The following is a 22,005-nucleotide window of genomic DNA, read 5'->3' on the forward strand; positions in this document are numbered from 1 at the left end:
ATTTAATTAGAGATGAAGAGATGACTTTATCAAAAAGTCTTGTTTACCTGATCTTAAAGGGTCAAGATGACTGAGAATTTCTCTAAGTGGTTGCATGGATTAAAATCCAGGGGAACGAAGGGAAGGCACACAAAAAGGACTTGTTGCTTAAATAAAGAAGAATCTCCTCATAGGCAGAATTGCCCAGGGACAGAATGGGATCTGATGGGCAGGAGTGAGTTCCCTGTCCCTTCGCAGGCGTATGCTCGTGAACCTTCACAGTGGAGCAGGTGCGAGCCCGAGGGAAGACGAGAGCAGGCTGATGGGATAACCGTCTGTCGGGGGGTTGGGGTGCTGTCCTGCGCCCTGTAGGATCTTCATTGGCATCCAGGGACTCTATCCATCACGTTCAAATAGCAGCACCCTGTGTGTAACAACCAAAAATGTCTCCAAATGTTGCCCAAATGTCCCTGGGGACAGAATCGTCCTGCCCACAGTGAACCACTGGAGGAGATGGGGGTCATGAGACCTTCGAAATCCCTGACATTGTACACGGTGCTTCTCCAACTGGTCTCCACTATGGTCTACATGGTTCTAAAGACGCCTCTGCCTGGGTCATGTTTCAAAGTCTAATATGTGTCCCCAGGATGTGCTACAGACATTGTCTCATCCTTAAATCCAATTTATGAAAATGAAAAAATATGGCATTAGAAATTTCGCCAGCCTCTTGCTTCCTGTTCCTCTTAGCTAATCTTATAGTCCATGAAGCTCCCCTGTTCTGATTGTGATTAAGTGCTCTGTGTTGCTGAGAGGAAGGGACATAGGGAACCCTCGACCCGTGTGCATCTAGGAAGCCACAAGGAGGAAGAAGACATGGATTAGGCCGGCCACACACTTGAGATGTTGTCTCTGTTAATCTTCATAACAGACTCATGAGGAACCAATGGTATAATAATGTCCATTTCATAAATGAGGCTGCTGAGATGTAGGAACGTTCTGAGACTTGACTAGCATCTCGTGGTTGATGAGCACAGAGTGTGAGATGTTGAATTTCATGTGCTTTGTGTCCCTTTCTGTTAACCACTCTTTTGATGGCAAGATGGTCTCAATTCCTGGGTCTACCATGGCTATCATTCAGGCGGCCTGGTGGGATGCAGGACTTCTAGGCTGAGGGGTAGGATTCTCTGACGACTTAGAAATGTCTACCACGGAGTGACAGATGGGTGTTTCTGAAGGAAGCAGGCATGGGAAGAGAATACCAGTGGACGAATGAGGTGCATGAAAGACAGAAATCACAGATGTCCGAGGGGACAGAGGAGACCAGAACCAAGAGCTTCACTTCTGAGTCTCTAGGTTAGGAAGAAAGCCAGTCTCCTACAGGGGCTCTGAGTTCAGTATGGCTGTAGAATAATAAACCATGGGGATGCTGTGAGGAGAATAAGATCTCCCAAGCATCCACCATCCCACGAAGGAATAAGAAGCAGGTATGAGGGAAATGCACGGCCAGAAGGGCTGGGTCCAGACAAGAAGGAGCATCTGTGCTATTAAGCCCAGACCCCATGGCAGGACCATGGACAGATACTCCTGACGCCCAGGACACCAGATGTGACCATCTACACATCAGCAGATGTCCATTGTCAAGGTGTGGAAACATCGGATCACCGACGTCTCAAGATCCCCAAGGAATGTATAGGGATACCCCAAGAGCAACTAAATCTGCCTTTCATGACCCCTGCCCACCCCCCCATCCGCGCCATCTCCTTCCTCCTTACCGCACTTGACCCTGCAAGGTCCACACACCCCAGCTGGGAAGGAGGCAGAAACAAGTAGGAAGCCGCCCGCTGTCCCTCCTCTGCACCAGGAGCTTCCTGACCTGAGCTGGCCTGGGGCTGGGAGTGGTGGGGTACAGGCGGGGACGAGGGCAAAGAAGAGGTCAGAAACCGGATGAGAGGTTGCAGTTTTGCTAATACCCTTGACTGGACTTATGATCCCAGAAACAGGGACCATCCCCTTCTGACCTCACAGAACCTACGGCTGACAGCTCGCCCGAGCAGGAGAGGAGGCCCCAGCACAGGCCGAGAAGGAAGCAGTTCCCGGAAGAAAAGCCGCTGTCTCCTGCTTGTTTACTCAGCAGGTTACCCATAAATGGATTTTCAATTTTCAGAGAGTTGAAACATAATAGCGGACATTTAGTACAAAGAGGCAGAATCCCGGCCGAATCTCCCTGGATTCAGAGGGAGCCTTGAGACTTGCTGCTTCAGAGTATGGTCATTCATTTAAAGACCTAATGAAAATAATATTGCACTGAAGACGAATGGAGGTGTCAGCGACGAGATGGCGCCAGATAATGAAGGCAAGCGGGCCGGCTGTTTTCTGTGCACGCAGCACGCGAGCGACCGGCTTAAAATGCACGGACACCCCAGCCCCGTGACTCAGTGGGCTGTGGCAGTGGAGGCCACTCTAGCTGTCAGGAACCAAGTTTCTGAGCCATGTTCTAAGACTCAGGGCCAGGAGGTGCCCCAGGGACAGGGAAGGGCCAGAGGGAGGAAACCGCAGGCCCACCGTTCAGGACGTCAGGGACACTCACTGCTGCTCACTGTCCGTAAAGTGCAGATCCACCTTGAGCTGAAAATCGACCTCACTTAGCGCCTCCTCCACCTGCAAGAGAAAGCACAGAGGAGTTAAGGGTCAGATCTGGTCCAGATCAAAAATGTGGCTGGTCGGTTTCTCACAGTTTAAGACAAGCCTCTCTCCACAAGGTTAATTTCACTCCATTTGTAAAGCGGAATTCCCATGCACATTCCGTGGAATCCCAGATGAGGGGAGATCTGTGTGTATTCCCAGGAAAACAGAAGGAAGAGACTTACGTAGTCAAAGGTAGGGGGTCAGTCAATGTGCAAAAAAAAAAAGTTAAATAAGTTCGCTTTAAGTCTGCTCTATCACAGGACTTTAGAGAACTTTATTTCCCCAACGGATCTGATCTGGTATCCTTTCAGGCAGGAGGGAAGTGTTCCGTGACATCTGCTCTGCGAAGTGGGCATAGCTGTGAACTTGCCCACAGGAAACCCTATTTGGCTAGTGATGGGACGCTGGTGCAGGTGACAGTGTCTCTGCCTTTAGGCACGCCCGCCTGCTGGGCACCACTGTCCAGGTGTCCAGAGAAGGCTGTTGACGTTCAGGACAGTGAAGTCACTCCCCAAGGTGGCTCAGCTTCCTGAGAAAGCAGAGCTTTTGTTTTTGTCTTGAGGTCTGTTACACTCAACCGTTGACACTTTGGGACAGTTTGGCATTTCCACAGCTGCTTTCCTTTGTACCTTTTCCTGTTTTCATCAATCCGCAAAGGGATGTATTGGTTCTACCTGCCAGCTTCCCACAGACACCTAAAAGCTGGCACCCCTCATTCTTCTTTTCCCAAACTGAACACCCTCCCGCCACCTCCAGGAAGACTGCTTGCCAAAAACCAGATCCCCCTGCTCCTCCTGCTCCGTGGAGAAACCCAGGTAAGCACTGTGCTCCTGGACCAGAACTCCGGCTCCTCCCCATGCCCGACTGGCCGGAGCTCTTCGTCCCTGAAACCCGCAAAATGCTGGTTTCTAATTTCTCTCTCAGCATTTGATGCTGCCTATGACAATTGCTTCAGGTTTCTAACCTGGAAGCCAGTGAGCCAGATTGTATCCACAGACACATTTTGTTCAGTCTGCACAAAGCTGCAAGTTGCAACTCACAAATTGCAAACATTCAAAAATCAGGCAACTTCACATTTCTATCACAAGTCTCCAGCTTCTATTAAAAAACAAAAAACAAAAAAATCCCTGGATCTGGCAGCACAGGGCTGCCATCTAGAAGCCCGGTTTGGATCAGGCTCCCCGCATTCACGGAGAGTCCCCAACTGGCCTGTGGCCAAACCCCCCTGGCCATTTCCTTGCCTCGTGTCCTGTTAATCAGTTACCATTAAGAGAGAGAGTAGTCTTAATTCATTCTCGATCCCCAGCTCCTGGAACAGAGCCTGCCACATAGAAAGTATTCATGTATCCTGAGGAATAAATAAAGCTCTTCTCCACCCCCACTCCTTTTGGGTTTTGTTTCTTTGCAAATGTCCTCATCCCACAGGGGTGGAAGTCTCTTACCCAAAGGCATCTCTGGAAACACGTTCCTGGTTAAGCATAGCTCAGCAGAGACATATGGATGGAATTTATCTTTAGGTCCCCAGGGTTTTAAAATTTGTTCAAAAAAAAAAAAAGCTTTTAAAAGTTAACATTTTGCTGGATCCAAGTGCTATGAATAACTTCCGCTTCTAGCTTTGTTTTGCATAATCGCAAACCCTGCTTCGTACACACAACCCAAGCAACGGAGCCTCTTGCCACCCGTTCCTAGGAAGTGAGATTGGCAAAGGAAGGCCGCCTAACCACCTCCTGAGCACGCCAGCTAGCAACGATTCACTGTGAGCTCCAGTTTTAAACTTGCTGCAAATCCTCTGGAACCAGGAGAGGAATCCCGGGCCAGGATGAGCTGTGGCTAGATTGAGCCTGGTTACGACTTTACTGATGTCTCAATAATTTAATTCCAGGAGGCTCCAGAATGAAGCTGACCACCGAATTCGCCCTTGGCTGTTGGCTGCCCTCCCCTCCCTCCAAACACACACACTCATGCATGGGCACATGGAGAAGGTTACACACACGCACACATTTGCACATGCACACATGCACCAACACTTGTGTGTGTGCCCTTCCATTGCTCTGCCCGACGTGGTTAAAGATATCACCTCCCTTTCGAGTCAATGTCTAGCACCAGCAAGCCATGTGGTGTAGCTCTGGACATAGTCACAGAAGCTAGTATTTGCAGAGGAGCTCCTGGGAGCTCCACTGTCCATTGTATCTTATTCAACGTGGACAAAATCGTGAATTCAGAAATACTGTCTTCATTCCCAAATGAGGACCTTGAGGGTCAGTATAGTAGCGAGCTCCCGATTCGGCTCTCCCAAGGCCAACTGGTGAGTGAGGCCCATGGACCAGATTCGGTCAAGGGCTCATCTGCTTCTTTGGCCTTTTTGCACGGTGCCATCTGAGTTGCTGGGTTATGCGCTCTCTCCCCGGCTGGTTTTGACGCTCCTCGTAATGTGACTCTCGCATCTTCTCCTCCATTGTCAGTGTCTCTCCTGAGCCACAGCACAGCCCGGTGGGAAGGTAGGTAAGAGTGGAAGTCAGTCTACCTGGGTGCCATTCTTGGCTCTGCCCTGGGCCAATGAACCTCTCTAACTTGGTTTTCTGATCTGGAAGATGACGGTAAGTATGACCTTTATTCTTAGACAGCACTGCTGTCGTGTGACTAAGAAAATGAACAAAGAGGACTGAACTCAGTGTATGAACAAAGACCATGCTCAACAAATACTAGTTATTGTTATTTCTGAATTCCTAGGGGACTGACCCCACCCTCCTAGGACCACCCCACCACCACCACCAACTCCACAACAAGGCCTGCATAATGCTCGTAAACACAGATGTCCTGGTCAGGCTGCCTGGGTTCAAACCCCACCTCTACCACTTCCGAGCGGCATGACTTCGCTCCAGCTACTAACTCTCTCTACATCTCTGTATCCTCATCTGTAAGACACATCACAGGACTGTAGTGATGATTCGGTGAGCTCTCCCAAGCAAAACACTCAGCATAACATCACACAACACACATCTTAGAAATGCAAGGCGGTATTTATGTTAATATCCTGGGGTGTTATCATGACTCAACCTGAATTCCTACCACTCCCCAAAACGAAACGGGTCTTCTTCTAACTACCCTGGACTTTCCATGGACCCCAAGCCCATTTTCTGGCCAAAATACAGTCAACGCCCATCGACCTTCCTTGACTACAGGATGTGCCATGTCGCTTATGCTTAACCTGAGCCCAGGTCTATGGGCTGCGCTCGGCTGAAACACAGCTTCCTCTCTCCACCCATCCCCATCGTGGCTGCCTTTGCTGTGGTGCCTTCCAGCATGCAAGGACCAGAGCTCTGCCCCCATGCTCTGGAGCACTGGACCCACTTTCTATATTTCCAATCCTAGCTCTCCTCCTCCTGACTCCTGAGGGAGCCTCAGAACAGGTTATCTATGGTGGTCAGCGAGGCCCGTGCTATGTGTTGAGTCTTTAATGCTCCTGTCCAGCCTCGCACCTGTGCTGCCTCCTACCCCACCAGAAATGATGTTTCTTCCCCAGGTCTGCCGTCCACCTCACTGTTTCTCCCTGCCCTCGATATGCTACCTGTGGTCTCAAAAGCCCTTCATGGCCTCCTGTGGAAATTCCACACATCCCTTAAAGATTCACAAGTCTGAATCAACTCCCTCTGCCTGGCTCACTAGGTCTGGGACAGGCTCAAGAATCTGCATTGTGAACAAGCACGCCAGGTTTCTGTGGTGTGGTTAAAAGAAGGGGTCACACTTCGAGAGATGCTTTCCTTTTTAACTCTATAAACATGCAAGCTTATCGAGAAAGACTTTTTGGTGTAATCTGCTCCTCCTCCTTCTCAGGGCACCAAGCATCTTGCTGTTGAGAACAGCCTTCCTTGCCTGGGCTGCTGGGAAGCTCAGCGCTGCCTGCAGCTGCCGTTAGCAATGCCCAACACCTTGTTGTTGTACTTTGGTCTATGACATTCATCCCAGGCTTCCAGGCTTTTCCGCCCCCTTATCATGTTTTTCCTCTACTCTGGCTAACTCTGTTGTTGGTGGTGTTCTCCCACTTACTATTCTGTGCTTTTGTCAGCCTTCGCGAGTTCCCGGAGTGATTACACAGAGGGTATGCAAGTAAAACCGTCATCCTACTTTCACACTCACGCTTTGCAACTGTCATGGAAACAGTCTATCCTAAGCCTTAAGCTGGGATGGCTTCTGCCCATGGCCGCGTCTGGCACTGACCCGTGCCCTCACAGTGCAGACACAATCTTCGTGTCTACATTTTCCATAGCATGGGCAACTGTATGCTTGACGTGTAGCCATCAGATGAGTGTCCGCTGTCCACAGTGACGGGCTGTGTGCATGCGGGAACACGAGCTCTGGCCAAGTGGCTACAGGCAGTGTTTTGGTTGTCAAACACAGGTAGTCACTGAAAAAGAGCTAATGCCTCTATGCTCGATACACAGCGTTTATGGACCTCTCTTCCTAACTTTAACTGTCCCTGACTTGGGTGGCATTGTTTGCCGCTGTCTGGAGTACCCCAAGGCTGCAACAAATTACTGGCTTATAGAGATGCGTGACTCGATAGAGGAAGGAAGCAATGTGCATCGTCACAAGGACTCCCCATTCAACCTCAAAACCGAGGCTTGTTACCACCTCACATGAGCTGAACTTGGACGTGGAGAAAGGCTACAAACTGCCGGGGTGGCAGCACGTCTTAAATTCAGATGACAGACGACAAACACACCCAAGCAATGTCCAAACCCAGCCTCCCAACGTAGCTGCTGCCCAGAAGGGCTCGGAGGTCAACATGGTGAATGACGATGGTCCACGAGAGGTAAACCGGTGTTCTCTTGGGAGAATTTGGGGAAGACACGTGTGGACGCACAGACTCGTCTGGAGACCTTGACGCTCAAAATAACCTCGGCGCTCTCTTCCTAAACTGGGCAGGAAGGAAGCAGAGGACGCTCTCAAGATGAAGACTATGTGCAGTTCAGGAAAGTGCTGACTCACAAGGGGGTGGGGAGGGTGTATGGGAGCCAGAGACGAGGGCCGGGGCGTCAGGGCTGGTCACTGCAGGACATCCGGACCGCCCCAGGCCAGCAGACACATTCAGAGGGAGTGGTTGTCGGAACTGGGGAGAAAGCTACGTGGAGTGAGCCCCCTGTCCTGAGCTGAGGCCTTGGTTAAACGTTTAACAACCGGGTCTCAGAAGGAAAGTTAAAAACCCTGATTGGCAGCACTGTCGATTTCTCTGGTACAAATATTTCCACCACAACCGATTTCCAGCTGAACGGGACGTCGCTGAATGCGGAGGTGGAAAGAGACGTGTACCCCTGGCTGTCACAGGCCGGGCTCCCGCACACAGGACGAGCAGCCCTCTCGGACCCAGCACGGAAGGAGCCCACTCTCCCACCTTCCCTCCAGTCACCGCCAGGCCTCTCACAAGCTGAGCCCAAACAGACCCGAAGGTAAGGATTCTCCGGGGCAATGCATGCAGTCGGCTCCGGGGTCCAAAGCGGGCGGGGAAGGTGCGGGCAGGGCACCAGCCGTCAGGGGACAGTGGGCCCAGCTCACGGGAGCTGCTTTGGGTCTCCGGGATGTCAGTTACAGACAAAGCGTTCAAGGTCACTGTGAGGGCACAAGGGAGACGAGGCTCAGCGTAACTGAAGGCTAACAGGCCCTGGACATGCCGGCTTCTGCTTGGAGAGAAGGGGGTTCCAAAGGCCCTAAAAAGAGGAATTCCAAATTGAATCTGTTCATTCACCAAGTCATCTGCTCACGCCTGCTGGCTGTCTCCGACCGAGTCCGATGGCAGGCCCCGGTGTTGCAGAGACAGAGAGGAGACCGCAGCCCTGAGAAGCTCACCGACTGGGAGGGGGTGAGGGGCAGAGTCTAAGAGAAACATCGTGCCCTTCCACCTCTCAGACCAAATCCGTGGCTCCCCACCAGCAGGGATAAGCCCCCTCTTCCCTCCCACGCGCCGGCAGCACTAGGTCTGGCCCCAACCACCTCTCCAGCTTCACCTCCTGCTCCTTCCCTCCACTCATGGTGCAAGTCACCTTGGCTTTACTGCTTTTGCTGGGACACATCAACCTCATTCCCACCTCACGGCCTTTGTCCTTGCTATGCGCCCCCCCCCCCCCCAGGGATGCCGTCTCCCCGAGCACCTAGCCTGCCCAGCTCCTCGGCACTGGGATCTCACTCAAGGCTGACGCCTCCTGCCTGTCCCTTGTCCTCCAGGGAATAAGCGTCATCTCGTGTGAAGGTTGTAGTGTCGGAGCAGGAGCTCCAGGTGATCAGGAAGCAGGAGCCTTGCAGAGTCGCCCTGCCAAGCACTCTCTTCTGCGCTGGTCCAGCGGTAGCCCCACAGGCCCTCCAATGGGGGTGCCAACTCCCAATCTCAGGCCCTTGTGGGTGCTCCTTACAGACGAGGAAGCCGAGCGGCGGGCACTGCGAGGCTCAGGGACAGGGTGACACACGGTTTACTTCACTTCACTGTAACGTGCTCATCGAACAGTAAAATACAAGCCCCAAGACACCAGGGATATTTTCTTATTCTAGCTTTAGTCCCTAACAGGTGCTAGTCAGTACTGAGTCCATCTCTGAGGGACAGATAGATGATACATGAATGAAGAATGAGGGACAGGTTTTCATCTCCGGCCACATAACAGGACCTGGTCACCACCTAGACCATGAAAGACGTGGACAGAAAACCACGGGCAGGAGGAAGATGTCACCTGGCCAGCAGGGCCCGCTGCACACACTGAGGGAATGTAAGTGGGGGACATGCCTCTAATCCGACTTTCCTAAAATGGGAAGGACCTCCACGTCCTTCAAGGTCTTCTAGCAAAAAGTGAGTAGCCGGGCTGTGGGGAAGGGGAGTGGAGGTGGAACTGGGCAAGCGGGTGCAATGGCTCAGACATCAGATATTTCTTCAAAATACGTTAATCTGAGGAATACAGAATTTTTGATCAAGTTTCCTACCAGCAGGATGAGATCCCCGAGGTCTATGGGCTTTTTCTCATGCTGCCCACCCCCTCTGCATGGGGTGCCCTTTCTGCTTCCCTCCATCCGAGGGACTCTGAGTTTGTGCGTCTCGAAGCCAGCTCCTTGCCGGGACCATCGGTGCCCCCCACAGGGCTCCTCTCTCCATCCTGGGGGCCCTTTGTTTGTTTGAACACTCAGCCAGCGTTGTGCACGTCACCCACCAGGGCACTGCTCTCTATCCCTGTGTCCAACCCCTCGAGGGTAGAGTTCTTGCCACCTTTCCTGCCGCTTTGTCCCCCAGCCAAGGGCCCCACACAATGCAGAGACCCAGTGGGTGTCTGCTGACTGACTCCTCGCCGGAGCCCCAGAACCAACAAACAAACGGGCACATGAAGAATGAACAAAAGCGTCAGTCAGGAAGCTGATGGAAACTGCTCGGAACATGGCAGGAGGAAGCATATGGATAAAAGAAAAAGTACAAAAAGCATAAACGAGTAAGTGCGTGGGTTCTCTAAAGTCATGAATCCTGTCGGACTTTAGAGCCAATCTATGGCTTCTCCTTCACTTCCCGTTTTCCCAGCAATGGAGACAAAAGCCCTCGTGGCTGGCAGCAGATCGCGTGACTTACCCTTTCTCCATCTAAGAGCAAATGAGCCCGGAAGAGGACGGCGTCATTTATGGAGACCTCTTCGTTCCTGTACAAGATCTGAAAGACCCTGCTGTGCACGGCGTTCTCATGGGCGTAGGCTGAGCGCAGGCTGCTGCTGTCTGCAAGACAAGAAGGAGGAAGAGCCGGTGAGCTCCAGGTCCGTCCTGTGCCTGCGGCCTCCTCCAATGTCAGTCCAGCTCAAAGACGGCAACGGCTCCCAAACACATCGTGGTGTCCAAACATGAAAACCACAGAAGAACAGCATCGCACCCTATAAAGACTGCTGTTGCGGGAACTAGCCTGTCATCTCAGAAGTACCTTATTGATCCCTTACAGACCACATGATCTGATCTTGTCGTGCAGTGCTCCTTGTTTGGAAATCAGTGCCCACTCAGTCTCTCACCTGCTCACATGTCCCCTCCTCCGTGAGGCTTTCCACAATCCTCCTCTCCTGTAATCAGGGAGGAAGCGAAGAACAGAGAAATAAAGACAAAAACTTCTTTTCCTTCTCCAAGGACCTCCTGTGCCCTCAGAATCTCTTTCCTGAAAATGTTGTTCACATAACATGTATGATGGGGAGAACACTGTGTCTTGAGTTTCAGGTTAAGTGAATTCTAATGGTACTAGACATCAAGTCTTTAAAGGACCTTGTTCAACTCTTCTGTCTTCCAAAGCATTCCAAGTATACCCTAATCCCTAAACCCTGTCTGCACGTTGAGTTCAACTTCAGAGAGACGCGTCTGTCTCATGAGGACGAGAGACTTGTCTGCATCTGCTGACCAGAGTTATGGAAAGCAAACAGGTGAATTTCTCAGAACCACTTCACACCTAAACCGCACGCTAGGGAAATTATAAAAAGAAACATTCTCACATAAATAATGCTAATGTTTCTATAATATAAGGCAACGGTTACCTATTCATAAAATGGCCCACTGTGAGGTACTTTGCAGCTTCCAACATGAGTTCATGCACGTTACATTTTATTAATCCTTCCAGGAAATTGCTAGGGAAGATTTTACTACAGATGAAGAGAACCACGGCTCAATAGAAAAGAGGCAGGAGTCTTGGTATTTGTATGTGATGAGGCATCGTGAGAATTTATCCTCACGTCTATTTAACAACCAAGAAATCCCAGGTAAAGGAACAAAATGTACCCATCTCCTAGCAAAAAGGTTGATCCTCTATAAATCACTACAGAAAGAAATGGCATGTTTGCAAAGAAAGCCCAGAAAATAACAGGAAAAATCAGTGTGGTTGCACAGCAAAGAAAAACAGCTCAAGTGCCTTGTGCATTGTCCTCAGATGCCTCGAAGAATCCTGGGGAGACAGGAACAAAGGGTCGCTCTCAGCCCCCAGTGCAGAGTGACACCAAGCTAACACCTGCCTTGTAGCTTCAGCAGAGGGAAGAAAAGCAAGTGAAGCCCCAGGTCGTTACCAAGGCTGCTCAGATGTGTCTGCTCTAATTTGCACTTCGTCAAGAAGGAAAGAGAATCGCCAGGCTAATGCAGACCTATTTAGACCTGCTGGATTCAAATTGATGTGGCTTTTAAGTAGAAGTGATCCCTGTGTGCAAATGCCTTTCTTTGCTGCACCAGCCCTTTCTCTATCACTGTCAAGGCCTAGTGGATCTATCAGCCAGCCGGACACGTGGCCGAGGACGGATGGGGTAACTACTCTGAAGGTCAGAGCAGCACGGAGCCGTCTAGTACCAGGAGGGACAGCCAGCAAAACAGTTCAATCACCGGCCTTTTTGGGCAAGTGACATCACCCCTTGTAACCACAGCTTTCAGCGTGAAAAATGGGCATATCCACCCCGACCTCCTGGGATCCGTACTGACATAAAAAGCATAAAATAAATCAAGCTCCTAAGACCAGGCACATACTGAGTGTACAATATGTAGTGGGATGACTCTGTGCTTAGGAAAAGGTCTGAGCAGTTTCTGCTAAATACAGGTCCACTGGCTACATTTTCTTTTTTAATATTTTAAAAATTTATTTTAGATGAGAGAGAGAGAGAGAGCCCGCACACACGGGAGCAGGAGAAGGAGCAAAGAAAGAGAGAGAATCTCATGCAGATTCGCCACTGACCACAGAGCCTGACGTGGGGTTCGATCTCATGACCCCGAGATCACGACCTGAGCCAACATCGAATCGGACGCCCAACCGATGAGCCACCCAGGCGCCGCTCGCTGGCTGTATTTCTATGGCAGATTAGACTTCTCTGACTTTGAGCAGACTGACAAACTAGACCACAGGACTCCACGATTTCACAGATCGCCAAATCCCAAAGTGCCCCTGTGAGGTCCCGCATGAGGCATTTCTCATGCCCTATGGGACTTCCTGTGTCATTTTCTTCTGACTAGTAAGTAGGGCATAAAGCAGTGGTCTTCTTACAAGGGCAGGCTCGCTGATCACGGACACCCCCCAGAACTGTGGGCATCACAGAGACAACGCCTGCCTCCTTCATCCCCACGGGCAATCTTCCCTCAACCGTGGCAAGGCGCACGCTGATACCTCACCCATTATCTTGGCTCCCTCTTCCTGACATTCGGAAGGAAATGGGGCTTTCTTCTCCTTGGCAAGTCCCCTTCCTGGAATTTCTAGGACCGGCTCTTCAGCTCATTTCATGGAGCTCTCCTTAGGGCACTTATTCTGGATCACCGTCCTTGTATGGGTCAGGCGCTGGACACCCAGAGACGAGGAACGTGCATGTTCTCACCACCCTAGGAGACCTTGGGGACACCCAGGATGCTGCCCTTTCTTTGTTGTGGGGTCAGGAGCCACAGGTCTCTTTAGAATGCTTTTACTTATTTGGGAACTGGGGTTCCACTCATGGGGCCCAATCAGAAAGCATAGAGTCGAGTCTCCCCAAATATCTGCTTCTGTGTGTCTCAGGGTTGGTACCATGCGTAAGTATGTGAAAGGACAGCTGGAAATTTAAGGGCAAATGAAGTAGTGGCAAGAAGTTGGGGGACGGAAGAAAAAGGAATGGAGAGGAAGAGAGGAGGGGGTAGGAGGAAGATACTAGGACAGAGGCAGGGGATTCTTCTACAGCTCCCACCAATCCACGAATGAGTTGCAAGCTGCTTAACAGGAATTCCAGGCCAGAAGGCAAGAGTAAAAAGACTTTTAGGTTCTGCTGAGTTCCCTCTCTCTCTCACACACACACACACACACACACCACATAATGAGTGGTACCAACAATCTGCATATCTACATTATCTCTAAATGTCTACAACCCGGAGGAGGACCTTCCCGCTGCCGGTCGCCACGCCCCCACCCCAGCCCCAGAGGCCTCTGTGAGTGCAGACTACACAGTGTAGGTGCTGTTCGCCTGCGATGGACGCCCTGCGCTGGAGTGCGAGCCAGCAGCACTCCTGTGGGCATTGACTCCACTCCGATTCCAAGATCATGGCCATGGCTCTGACGGCACAGAGGGGCTCCCTGGAGAATCAGGTTTGTGCTCAACACTGAAACCTCTGGGGAGACTCCTTCCAACCCTCCAGGCCTGGAAGCAGCTGGGTGAGATGTGGACTGTTGACCGAAGAAGATGCTGAGAAGCTATCACTGAATTTCTTCAGACTGAGGCTGTATTCCAGTGTGAGGGCCCGCCAGTACATCAAAGCTCACAGGAGTGGAAAAGCCAAGTTAGACTAAGAGCCACTCAAGGCCAGGACCTCCTTTCTCTCTTGCTCGCTCGCTCTCTAATAAATAAAATCTTTAGTGGGGGGCGGGGGCGCCTGGGTGGCTCAGTTAGTTAAGCGTCTGCCTTCGGCTCAGGTCATGAGCTCCTGGGATGGAGCCCCAAGTCCAGCTCTCTGCTCAGCAGGGGGCCTGATTTTCCCTCTCCTTTCCGCCCTGCTGGTGTGCTCTCTCCCACTCTCCCTATGTCAAATAAATAAATAAAACCGGCCCTCCTGCAGTACGGCAAACTTCCTTTCTCAATTTGCCCCCCAACCCATACTTTCTCACTATATGGCCTCGGGCCACCCGTTAAATTTGAGCTTGCAGAAGGCAAGGGTCCTGCCCTGCCTAAATTCCACAATGAATCGGAGCCTCAGATGAGTAGAGGAGGTTTAACTGTCAAATCCTCCCAACCGGAGCAGATTTCCTAATAAGACGAAGGTGATCATCATTCTTGATGCCAGGTGGTTCTCGGGCTATTTCTAGGCAGCACAGAAAGTCACCTTGAAGCCACACTTTTTTTTTTTTTTTTTCCTAATCGTTTCAAAGAATAAGCAGAAAAGAAAAACACCTTGAAGCAGATGTGCACCGTTTCTCGAGAGAATGGCCAGAGTGACTTACTGCGTCCCTCCAGTGTTTTCTGGCTGGTAGGACCAGGGCACACTTACTGCGAAGCTAGAGAGGGATGGCATGTCCTTCTTTGATTCCATCCAAGCTGCTACACCCCTTGGAAATGCTTGTGACAAGAGTACAAGTGAAACAATCCACACAGGGAAGGCATCACCCCTGGGAGCCAACAGCCAAGGCCCTGATGACTCGGGAATTTGCAAGTGGGGAGCCCCACTGGATGCGCAGACGTCACCCAACCAAAGACGTGTTAACGTACCGTATGGATAAGGCACTACCGTTTCCGGGGACTAACGGTGGCTTGAGGAAAGCTGGGCTCAAGGATGGCAACTCCGGCTGTTCACAGTGGCCCAAGGGTTCATGAGTAGAAGGGCTGGTCTGGTTCCATTGTGAGCTAGAAAGTTCTGTGCATCCATCTGATTCAGCACAAAGGTTGTGCTTTGAATAGCAATGGCTGAGCGTGTAAATGTCACCTAAAAAGTGACCATTGGAAGTCCTGAGGCAGGGCCCCCAAGCCTTCTGCAGATGACCGGACCAGCAAGGGGCTCACCGCTGAGGCTACAGAATTCCTGGAACTCGAAAGGACCCTTCCACAGAGCACCCGTATCCCATGTGAAGCCCCAGTAGCAAGAGACGGATCGGCCCCAGGTCCTTCCCAGCCTGGCTTTCAAAACAGGATTGCGTGTCACTGAGTAACCTGCAGCTCCTCAGCCAGTCAGGATCGCAAGTCACCGAGTAACCCGCAGCTCCTCAGCCAGTGTGAGACGGGGGAAGCGGGTTAGTGGGTTAGCATTTCGGCTAACAAGGCGCTTACATACAAAAGCACTGCTGTGGGATATCTGGAGAGACGCGGACGTACGTGTACCGTCAGTGTTTGAAGCACATCATATTGCCAACCTCAATAAAAGGCTATGTTGCAGCTGGCATTTGTGTTGCTGTTTGAAAAGATAAAAAGGTTTCCCTGACTTTCTACTTAAAATGTGGGATGCCCATGGAATATTGAATAATTTGCTTTAATAAACAAGGATACGAGTTTATGCCTTACCCATAATCCCAGATTAAGTTTTTTTGTGACTTTTGCTTAAAACATGTTCACGTAGCCATTAAATTCTTATTAATCATCAGCTATGTGTCAGGTGCTATGCAAGACAGTGGAATTCAGAAATGGACAATCAGAGTCCCTTTTGGGGTGCATCCAACTCGCGCATCTGTCCTTGGATGGGCATGGACAGGGCAGGACATGGGCAACCCCTTTGTTCACTTCCTTGGACCTCTCCTGTCTGAATGCATTTCTCATCTCTCCAGACACACTGCATTACTTACAACATCTTAGATGGCCTACTCAACCGATCTGAACTGAGCTCCAAGTTACGTACAACAAACTGGGTTTAAGCCAGACCTTGTTATTTATTAACTCCATGGCTTGGAAGCATCACTTCTCCATAAACTATAATAAATACAGAATTGCTCACGCATTGCAAATTGCTCCAGAGACACTAGCCTGGGATTGGCTTGAGCTCTGGCTACCTTCTATCCCTCATCTCACTTGACCTTGGGTGTGAGAGGCTTCATTTGGCTCCAGAGAAAGCTGATGATCACAGGTTAAGTTGCATCTTCAGCATCAAATACAGTAAACGGTACATCAGGGACTCTGAATCTTGAGCTTTTGCCGCATCCTTTCATTCCTAAGTTTGTTTATCACTCATGGGCCATATGTCCGTATGGTGGACATAACACCAGTCCCTGGTGATGCTACAGCAATGGCAAAGAATGTTCTCCAACATTTAGTCCAATATTTCCCAACTTTGTTCTATCCTCACTGGACTCACATCACTCCATCCCTTGTGTTTTGCAGAAGTGATGCCCTAGAATGACGGAGGGTTGGGCTGTGCATACTATAGTCACTCAGATACGCACAGAAGCCATCCGTGATGTCATTACTAATGAGTGCAGGGGCAGGGGGAAGGGGGGTTCGATCAGAAGTTTCTGATGCCAGCAATAGTTCCTGCACCCAGGATATGGGACTCCTAGCCGACTCCGCACAAAGAATCAAGTTATGTAGCAGACACCAAGGCCTGGCAGAAATCCATGTTTACAGAAACTAAACCAAAGAAGGCAAAAACAAACAAACAAACAAAAACCATCATTTAACCTGCTGGAAATGAACAAGGGCTGCCACTGCAATTCAGCAGTGAGCTTTCTCCCATCCACTCGAAGCAGGCTTAATTACTTAATTATAAACATGGCGACCTACCTATTAGAGGGAGCCCGGTAAGACCAGCACTTGGTAACACTCTGTCAGCCAATCACAGGCAGGGCTATGTAATCTCAAAGGTAAAAAGCCAGCACGTCACCTCTAACAGACTCCAGGGACCCAGCTGGCTTCCCACAGATCTGTCCTAACCACCAGCCAACTATGGCCGAGCCCAGTACACAGCCTCCTGCCTCTGCAAGGACAAGAAACGGATTTGAGTGAAACGCCATGTGTTTGCCCTGGGCTCTGCTATCTGCCAACTGTGTTCCTACAAACAAGGAACTTCCTTGTGTGTGAGCCTCAGTTTCCTACCCTGTGAACTGGGGATGAGAGAGCTCCTGATCCAGGGCTGCAGGGATTGAACAAGAGGACCCGTGAGGGCAGCCAGCCTGGGGGAGGGGAGGGGCCGGGGAGGGGTAACATCTTGCAGGTGTGGCTACGTGGACAGCGGTGTGTCGCAGAGGTGACTGTAGGAAGGACTCACAACAGAATTCGACCAGTTGCTAGTAAAACTCTCATGGGAAGTTCAAGGGGGATCTTCAAGTGCCCCCAGCTCTGGGGAGAGAGCAGGCTTGGACCAGGGCAGGGGCATGGCTTGCAAGAATGGAGGCATACGGAGAATCTCCTTTTTCTCACTGAGAGATTTGGGGTGACTCTTAACGCCCCCAGCCTCAGTTCTGAGGGAAAAATAACAATAACTATGGGTTTTTACTGCTGGCCACCTTGCTTCCGCCTCGATCCCATGGCGTGTCTCCTCCTGCACCTCCCCCATCTCTGCACTGCAGACCCCCGTCAGGGTCTTGAACCCATGCCTTTCCTCCTTTACAGGCTCTTCTCTCTCCCCAAGGGGCCCTAGCCACCCCAGCACTGTATGCACCACTCACACGCTGAGAGCCCTCCACTGGGTGACACCAGCCCCATCTCTCTCCTGCATGGCCGTGCACGGTCCCTCGGCCCCGAGACATTACTCCTTCGATGTCGGATACACACCCTAAACTAAACTTACACGCCCAAGACAGAACCTCTGCTTTTGTTTCCTGGATGTGCCTCTCCCCCTGCAGTTACCCACAGCAGAACCACGCTTCCTGGTCACCTTCGATTCGTCCCCCTCACCCCTTAGCCAGTCATCTGGAATCCTGCAAATTCACATTCAAAATGTGGTTCTGATGAATCTAATCCTTTCTCTGTTGTTTTAGGATTTTCTCTCAATATTGAACACGCTCCTACTATTACCACGCTTGGGTCTGTTAATATAAAATACAAGCCGGGCACCATCACCCCTCGTGGCACTCAGAATAAAACCCGCGTCCTCCGTGATCGGTGCAGATGCTGCGTCAAGGTGAGGTCTGAGCACAGAGCCAGCTCTGCGTGAGGTGTCCCGGCCCCGCAAATATTTATAGAATGCATGGCTGCCCAAAGCTCCCAGTGACCCAATCCTTAAGACTTTGGCAGCGGCATTTCATAAACATTTGTGGAAGCGGGCTGAACCTCAGCTCGAGCAGCTCGTTCCCGAGGCTGGCTGTTTCCTGCTACACCTCACGATGGCCCGACCGCCCCCCCCCCCCCACCGATTCACGTCCCCTGCGAGCAGCAGACGCTAAGTTAGCCTGAAATGTGGGGTTTTCTGAGAAGGGTGTAAGGGCCCGTCTTGGAATCCTGAAACCCATTCTGTTCGTAAGTCATCAGAAGACAGCAAATGGGAGACAAAGAGCCCTGTTTATGTGATTCAGGCTTTTCTGAGCCATCTGCCCCATCCATATGCTTCCCAAGGAGAATGAAGAACGGCCACAATTGGAGCTAATCGGGATATTTGTGGGAGCTGCCGTGACCATGCCCAGGTCCAGTGATGGGCCCCTGTTCCCAGGAGGACAGAACCACTGCCCAGTCCACAGTGACCTTGGCCTTAATGGGAAGCCACAGCACGCAGGAGGCAGGTATGACTTGCCACAAGAGCAGGGACCCCACCTCCCAGGGTCAGCGCTGAGTCGCTGAGAGCAGGTGGCCACTCTGCCCTCTCCTTCCATAGGGATGGAGGGTCCCTCCAGAGGGAGAGCCAGCTCGGCTGCCCGGGGCTGAGCTACGACTGACCAGTCCAGTAAGATCAGCAGCCTCAGCCCCCTCCTGCCTCCAAGGGCTGCCCCAACCCTGCCCCAGCCTGAGCCATGAATCAGCCTTTCCCCTCACAGGACATTCTCGCCTGGACCCTGCCCTCCGCTAACTCACTTTGCCCCACTGGACTCCTCCATCCTGCTCATTAGGGCACACGCCTGGGCCGTGCCTGTGACTGGGTGAGGGAACCGGATATTCTGAGTCCGTGAGCGCAGGTGCCCGCTCATCGGAATCCATGCCAAGAGGAGTGATGCACGGGATCCTGCCGGCCCTCTGCTGCGTAGCGTGTACCCTCTTGATTTAAGGACTGGAGGGAATGTGAGGACCTGAGGGAGGGGCCAGATCAAGGAGCCAAGGGGGTGGGGTGCCCAGAAAGTTTAAGGCCGGGGCTACAGTGACGGCTGTGCACAACAGAAGCCCTGGAAGAAGGCCACTCCTGATTCCAACGAACCAGTCACCTTCGCATCATGTGCAGCATGTGCAGACCAGCCCAGCCATTCTCACGGAGACCTGTGCCTTCTTCCCTCACCTCCTCCCCCAGACCCCGGGCTGGCCCAGAGTGGTCTGAGCTGGTCCTCCGGGACACAGACGCTCCTGCATATGCCCCTTCCCTCCCGGAGCTCCTTCTCCTGCTGCTGGATATCGGTGCCAAATGCCACAGAAATGCAGTCTGTCCGTGTGCGAACTTGGGCATGACTCCAGGGCCAGTGCTCCCTCTCCAACTCAGCCCTACTCCATCTCTCGAGGACCCCAGGCTCTCCTGCTGGCCTGCCTGCCTTAGAGCCCCAGCCCAACTGGTGATCTGGATCACGAGGGGTCATCCCGACCCAGACCTGGCCCCCGCCAAGCCCCAGCCCACCTGGTGATCTGGATCACGAAGGGTCATCCCGACCCAGACCTGGCCCCCGCCGAGCCCGGGACTGGACCTTCAACCCCATACGCAGCTGGTGCTGGACAGAAGGGCTCCCGCGACATGCCCTGACCAGGCCCCGGGCTCCTTCACCTGCACTTGCCCCACCAGCTCCCGCCCACAGCCGGACCAGTGTCGGGCACAGTGGGAGTGTAGACAGCAGCCTCCGGTTTAGCTGGCACCGACACTTCAGGGAATTAGGAGCCCAAGGGCCGGAGGCCAGAGCTGAGCCCCTTCCATCCCTGTGACCGATTTCAGACGCTCTCGCTGTGAGCAAGCCTCCTCTGATGGCCACGGCTTAGAGTGAGTGTCCTCACCTCTGGACCCCAAACATGTACTCTTCAAGCCCGCTTAGCATTCAGAAGGTGCTGTCCTTCAAGCCACTTCTCCCCGTGCGCACGCACATGCACACGCACACACGCGCGCACACACACACACACACACACACACACACCCCGCTCATCAAACGTATTGAGAATCCAGGGCCCGTGCAGGACTAGACTCCAGACAGCCTCTCTTCTTAACAAAGACCATCATCATTGTTTCCTTGACTAAAGGTTATGATTTCTCCTGGACTCACCTGTGGGATCCTGCACTTCGAACCTATCATAGATGATCAATACAGTATGTCAGCCAATCACACAGTTCTGTTGAGAAGGTGTGAGGAACACTCGAGAGATTCTTTAGGCTGCTGGGCCATGGCGGAGGGCACAGCGAGCATCATGGTTCAGTGCTCCAATCACGTTCTTAATTCTGGTTTTTTGGTCAGGAGCTGTCAGCTCATGGGGACTTCCCCCGTGCCAAATACGAGTTGTTCCTGATCAGACCTGCTTCGCACAGTGCTTGCCCCGAGTGGGTAATCTATAAATATATGTGTACATATAAAAACATATAATATATTTATATACTTACATATAATATTGTTTATTATATTACCATGTATTTATATATTATATAATAATAACGTATTTATAGTACAATAATATATATTATATTTTTATATATATTTAAAGGTTTTATTGTTGTATTGAGACAGAGCGTGTGAGCAGGGTGAGGGGCAGAGGGAAAGGGAGAGAAAGAATCTCAACCAGACTCTATGTTAAGCAAAGACCCTGACACAGGGCTCGATCTCACAACCCTGAGTCCAACCTGAGTCTAAATTGAGAGTTGGACGCTTAGCACGCTGAGCCACCCAGGCACCCCAGAAGTATTTTTTGAATACTCTTCTCCCTCGGACATTTTCCCCCACTTAGCTTTCTACTTTTCACCCATCAAGGCTTATTATTTTTGTCCCTTCTTCGGAAGTTCTCCCCTCGGAAGCCCAGCAGGGATGGCTGCCCCCTGCCCTGTCCCCGGCACATTTTGCACCAGCTTGTGGAGGACGCCCGTGGTGCAGAGGCACAGCTCTCGGTGTTCTGTAACGAGACTGAAGGTTTCTCCACGCCTGCACAGTGCACTGCTCACCGCTGTGCTCTTGGCGTCTAGCAAGGCGCTTGCCATAAACGGCACACAATATTCTTTCACGAATCGAAAGCCTCATTTTCATCTCAAAATCCTGCCTGTGTCTCAATGACCTCTCAAATGTCCCCTCTTTCTGGAGATGTTCCCATTTAGTGTAGTTACAAGAAGGCAGGTTCCCAAATCTGATCTGTATTCAAGTTCAGACGCTCCATTCACTTGTAAATTACGTGCCCTCTTAAGCCTAATGTTCTTCATATCTAAATTAATCATGAGGCCCTCTTCTTCCAAAGGGCCATTCTGATAGATAAGACAAGGACTGGTGTAGTAGTAAGAAGCACTTTGTCCTCACACCACTGTTGTGCCCCGTATAGTCCACCTTCTGCTTACTCATCTTGGAATCACCTTAGCCCACCCACATACCGCCAGCTTCCCACCCTCTATAAGCTATGTGAAGGCATAGGCAATAGACCCGTCATTTGGGTCTATTGCGTCTATTCTCAGTGACCCAGTGACCCAGTGACCAGGTGAGTATTTGAATAAACTAAATGCACAGTAAGAGTCTAGCATAATAAGGGTAAGTTTATCCTGGGGACTGTGATTACCCCGGTCCTTGCTACGGAAGGTAGTTTTTCCCTTTTCATCTATGAGCTGCTATTCTAAGTGTGAGAATCCACTCATTCA

The 22,005-nt window shown here is 51.4% G+C and overlaps 1 protein-coding gene across 1 annotated transcript in view; it reads right to left on the minus strand.

Annotated features, from left to right (window-relative positions):
- FAM135B (family with sequence similarity 135 member B) overlaps positions 1-22,005 on the minus strand; it is a 275,652-nt gene that overhangs the window by 87,862 nt on the left and 165,785 nt on the right. The window contains exons 4-5 of the mRNA XM_004743599.2: positions 10,259-10,398; positions 2,567-2,637 (exon numbers count right to left, since the gene is read on the minus strand). Coding sequence (XP_004743656.1) covers positions 2,567-2,637; positions 10,259-10,398 — 211 coding nt within the window. The remainder of the gene's footprint in view (positions 1-2,566; positions 2,638-10,258; positions 10,399-22,005) is intronic.

This window comes from Mustela putorius, unplaced genomic scaffold, assembly GCF_011764305.1.
Source record: "Mustela putorius furo isolate JIRA1106 unplaced genomic scaffold, ASM1176430v1.1 tig00000228_pilon_pilon_pilon, whole genome shotgun sequence".
NCBI lineage: Eukaryota > Metazoa > Chordata > Mammalia > Carnivora > Mustelidae > Mustela > Mustela putorius.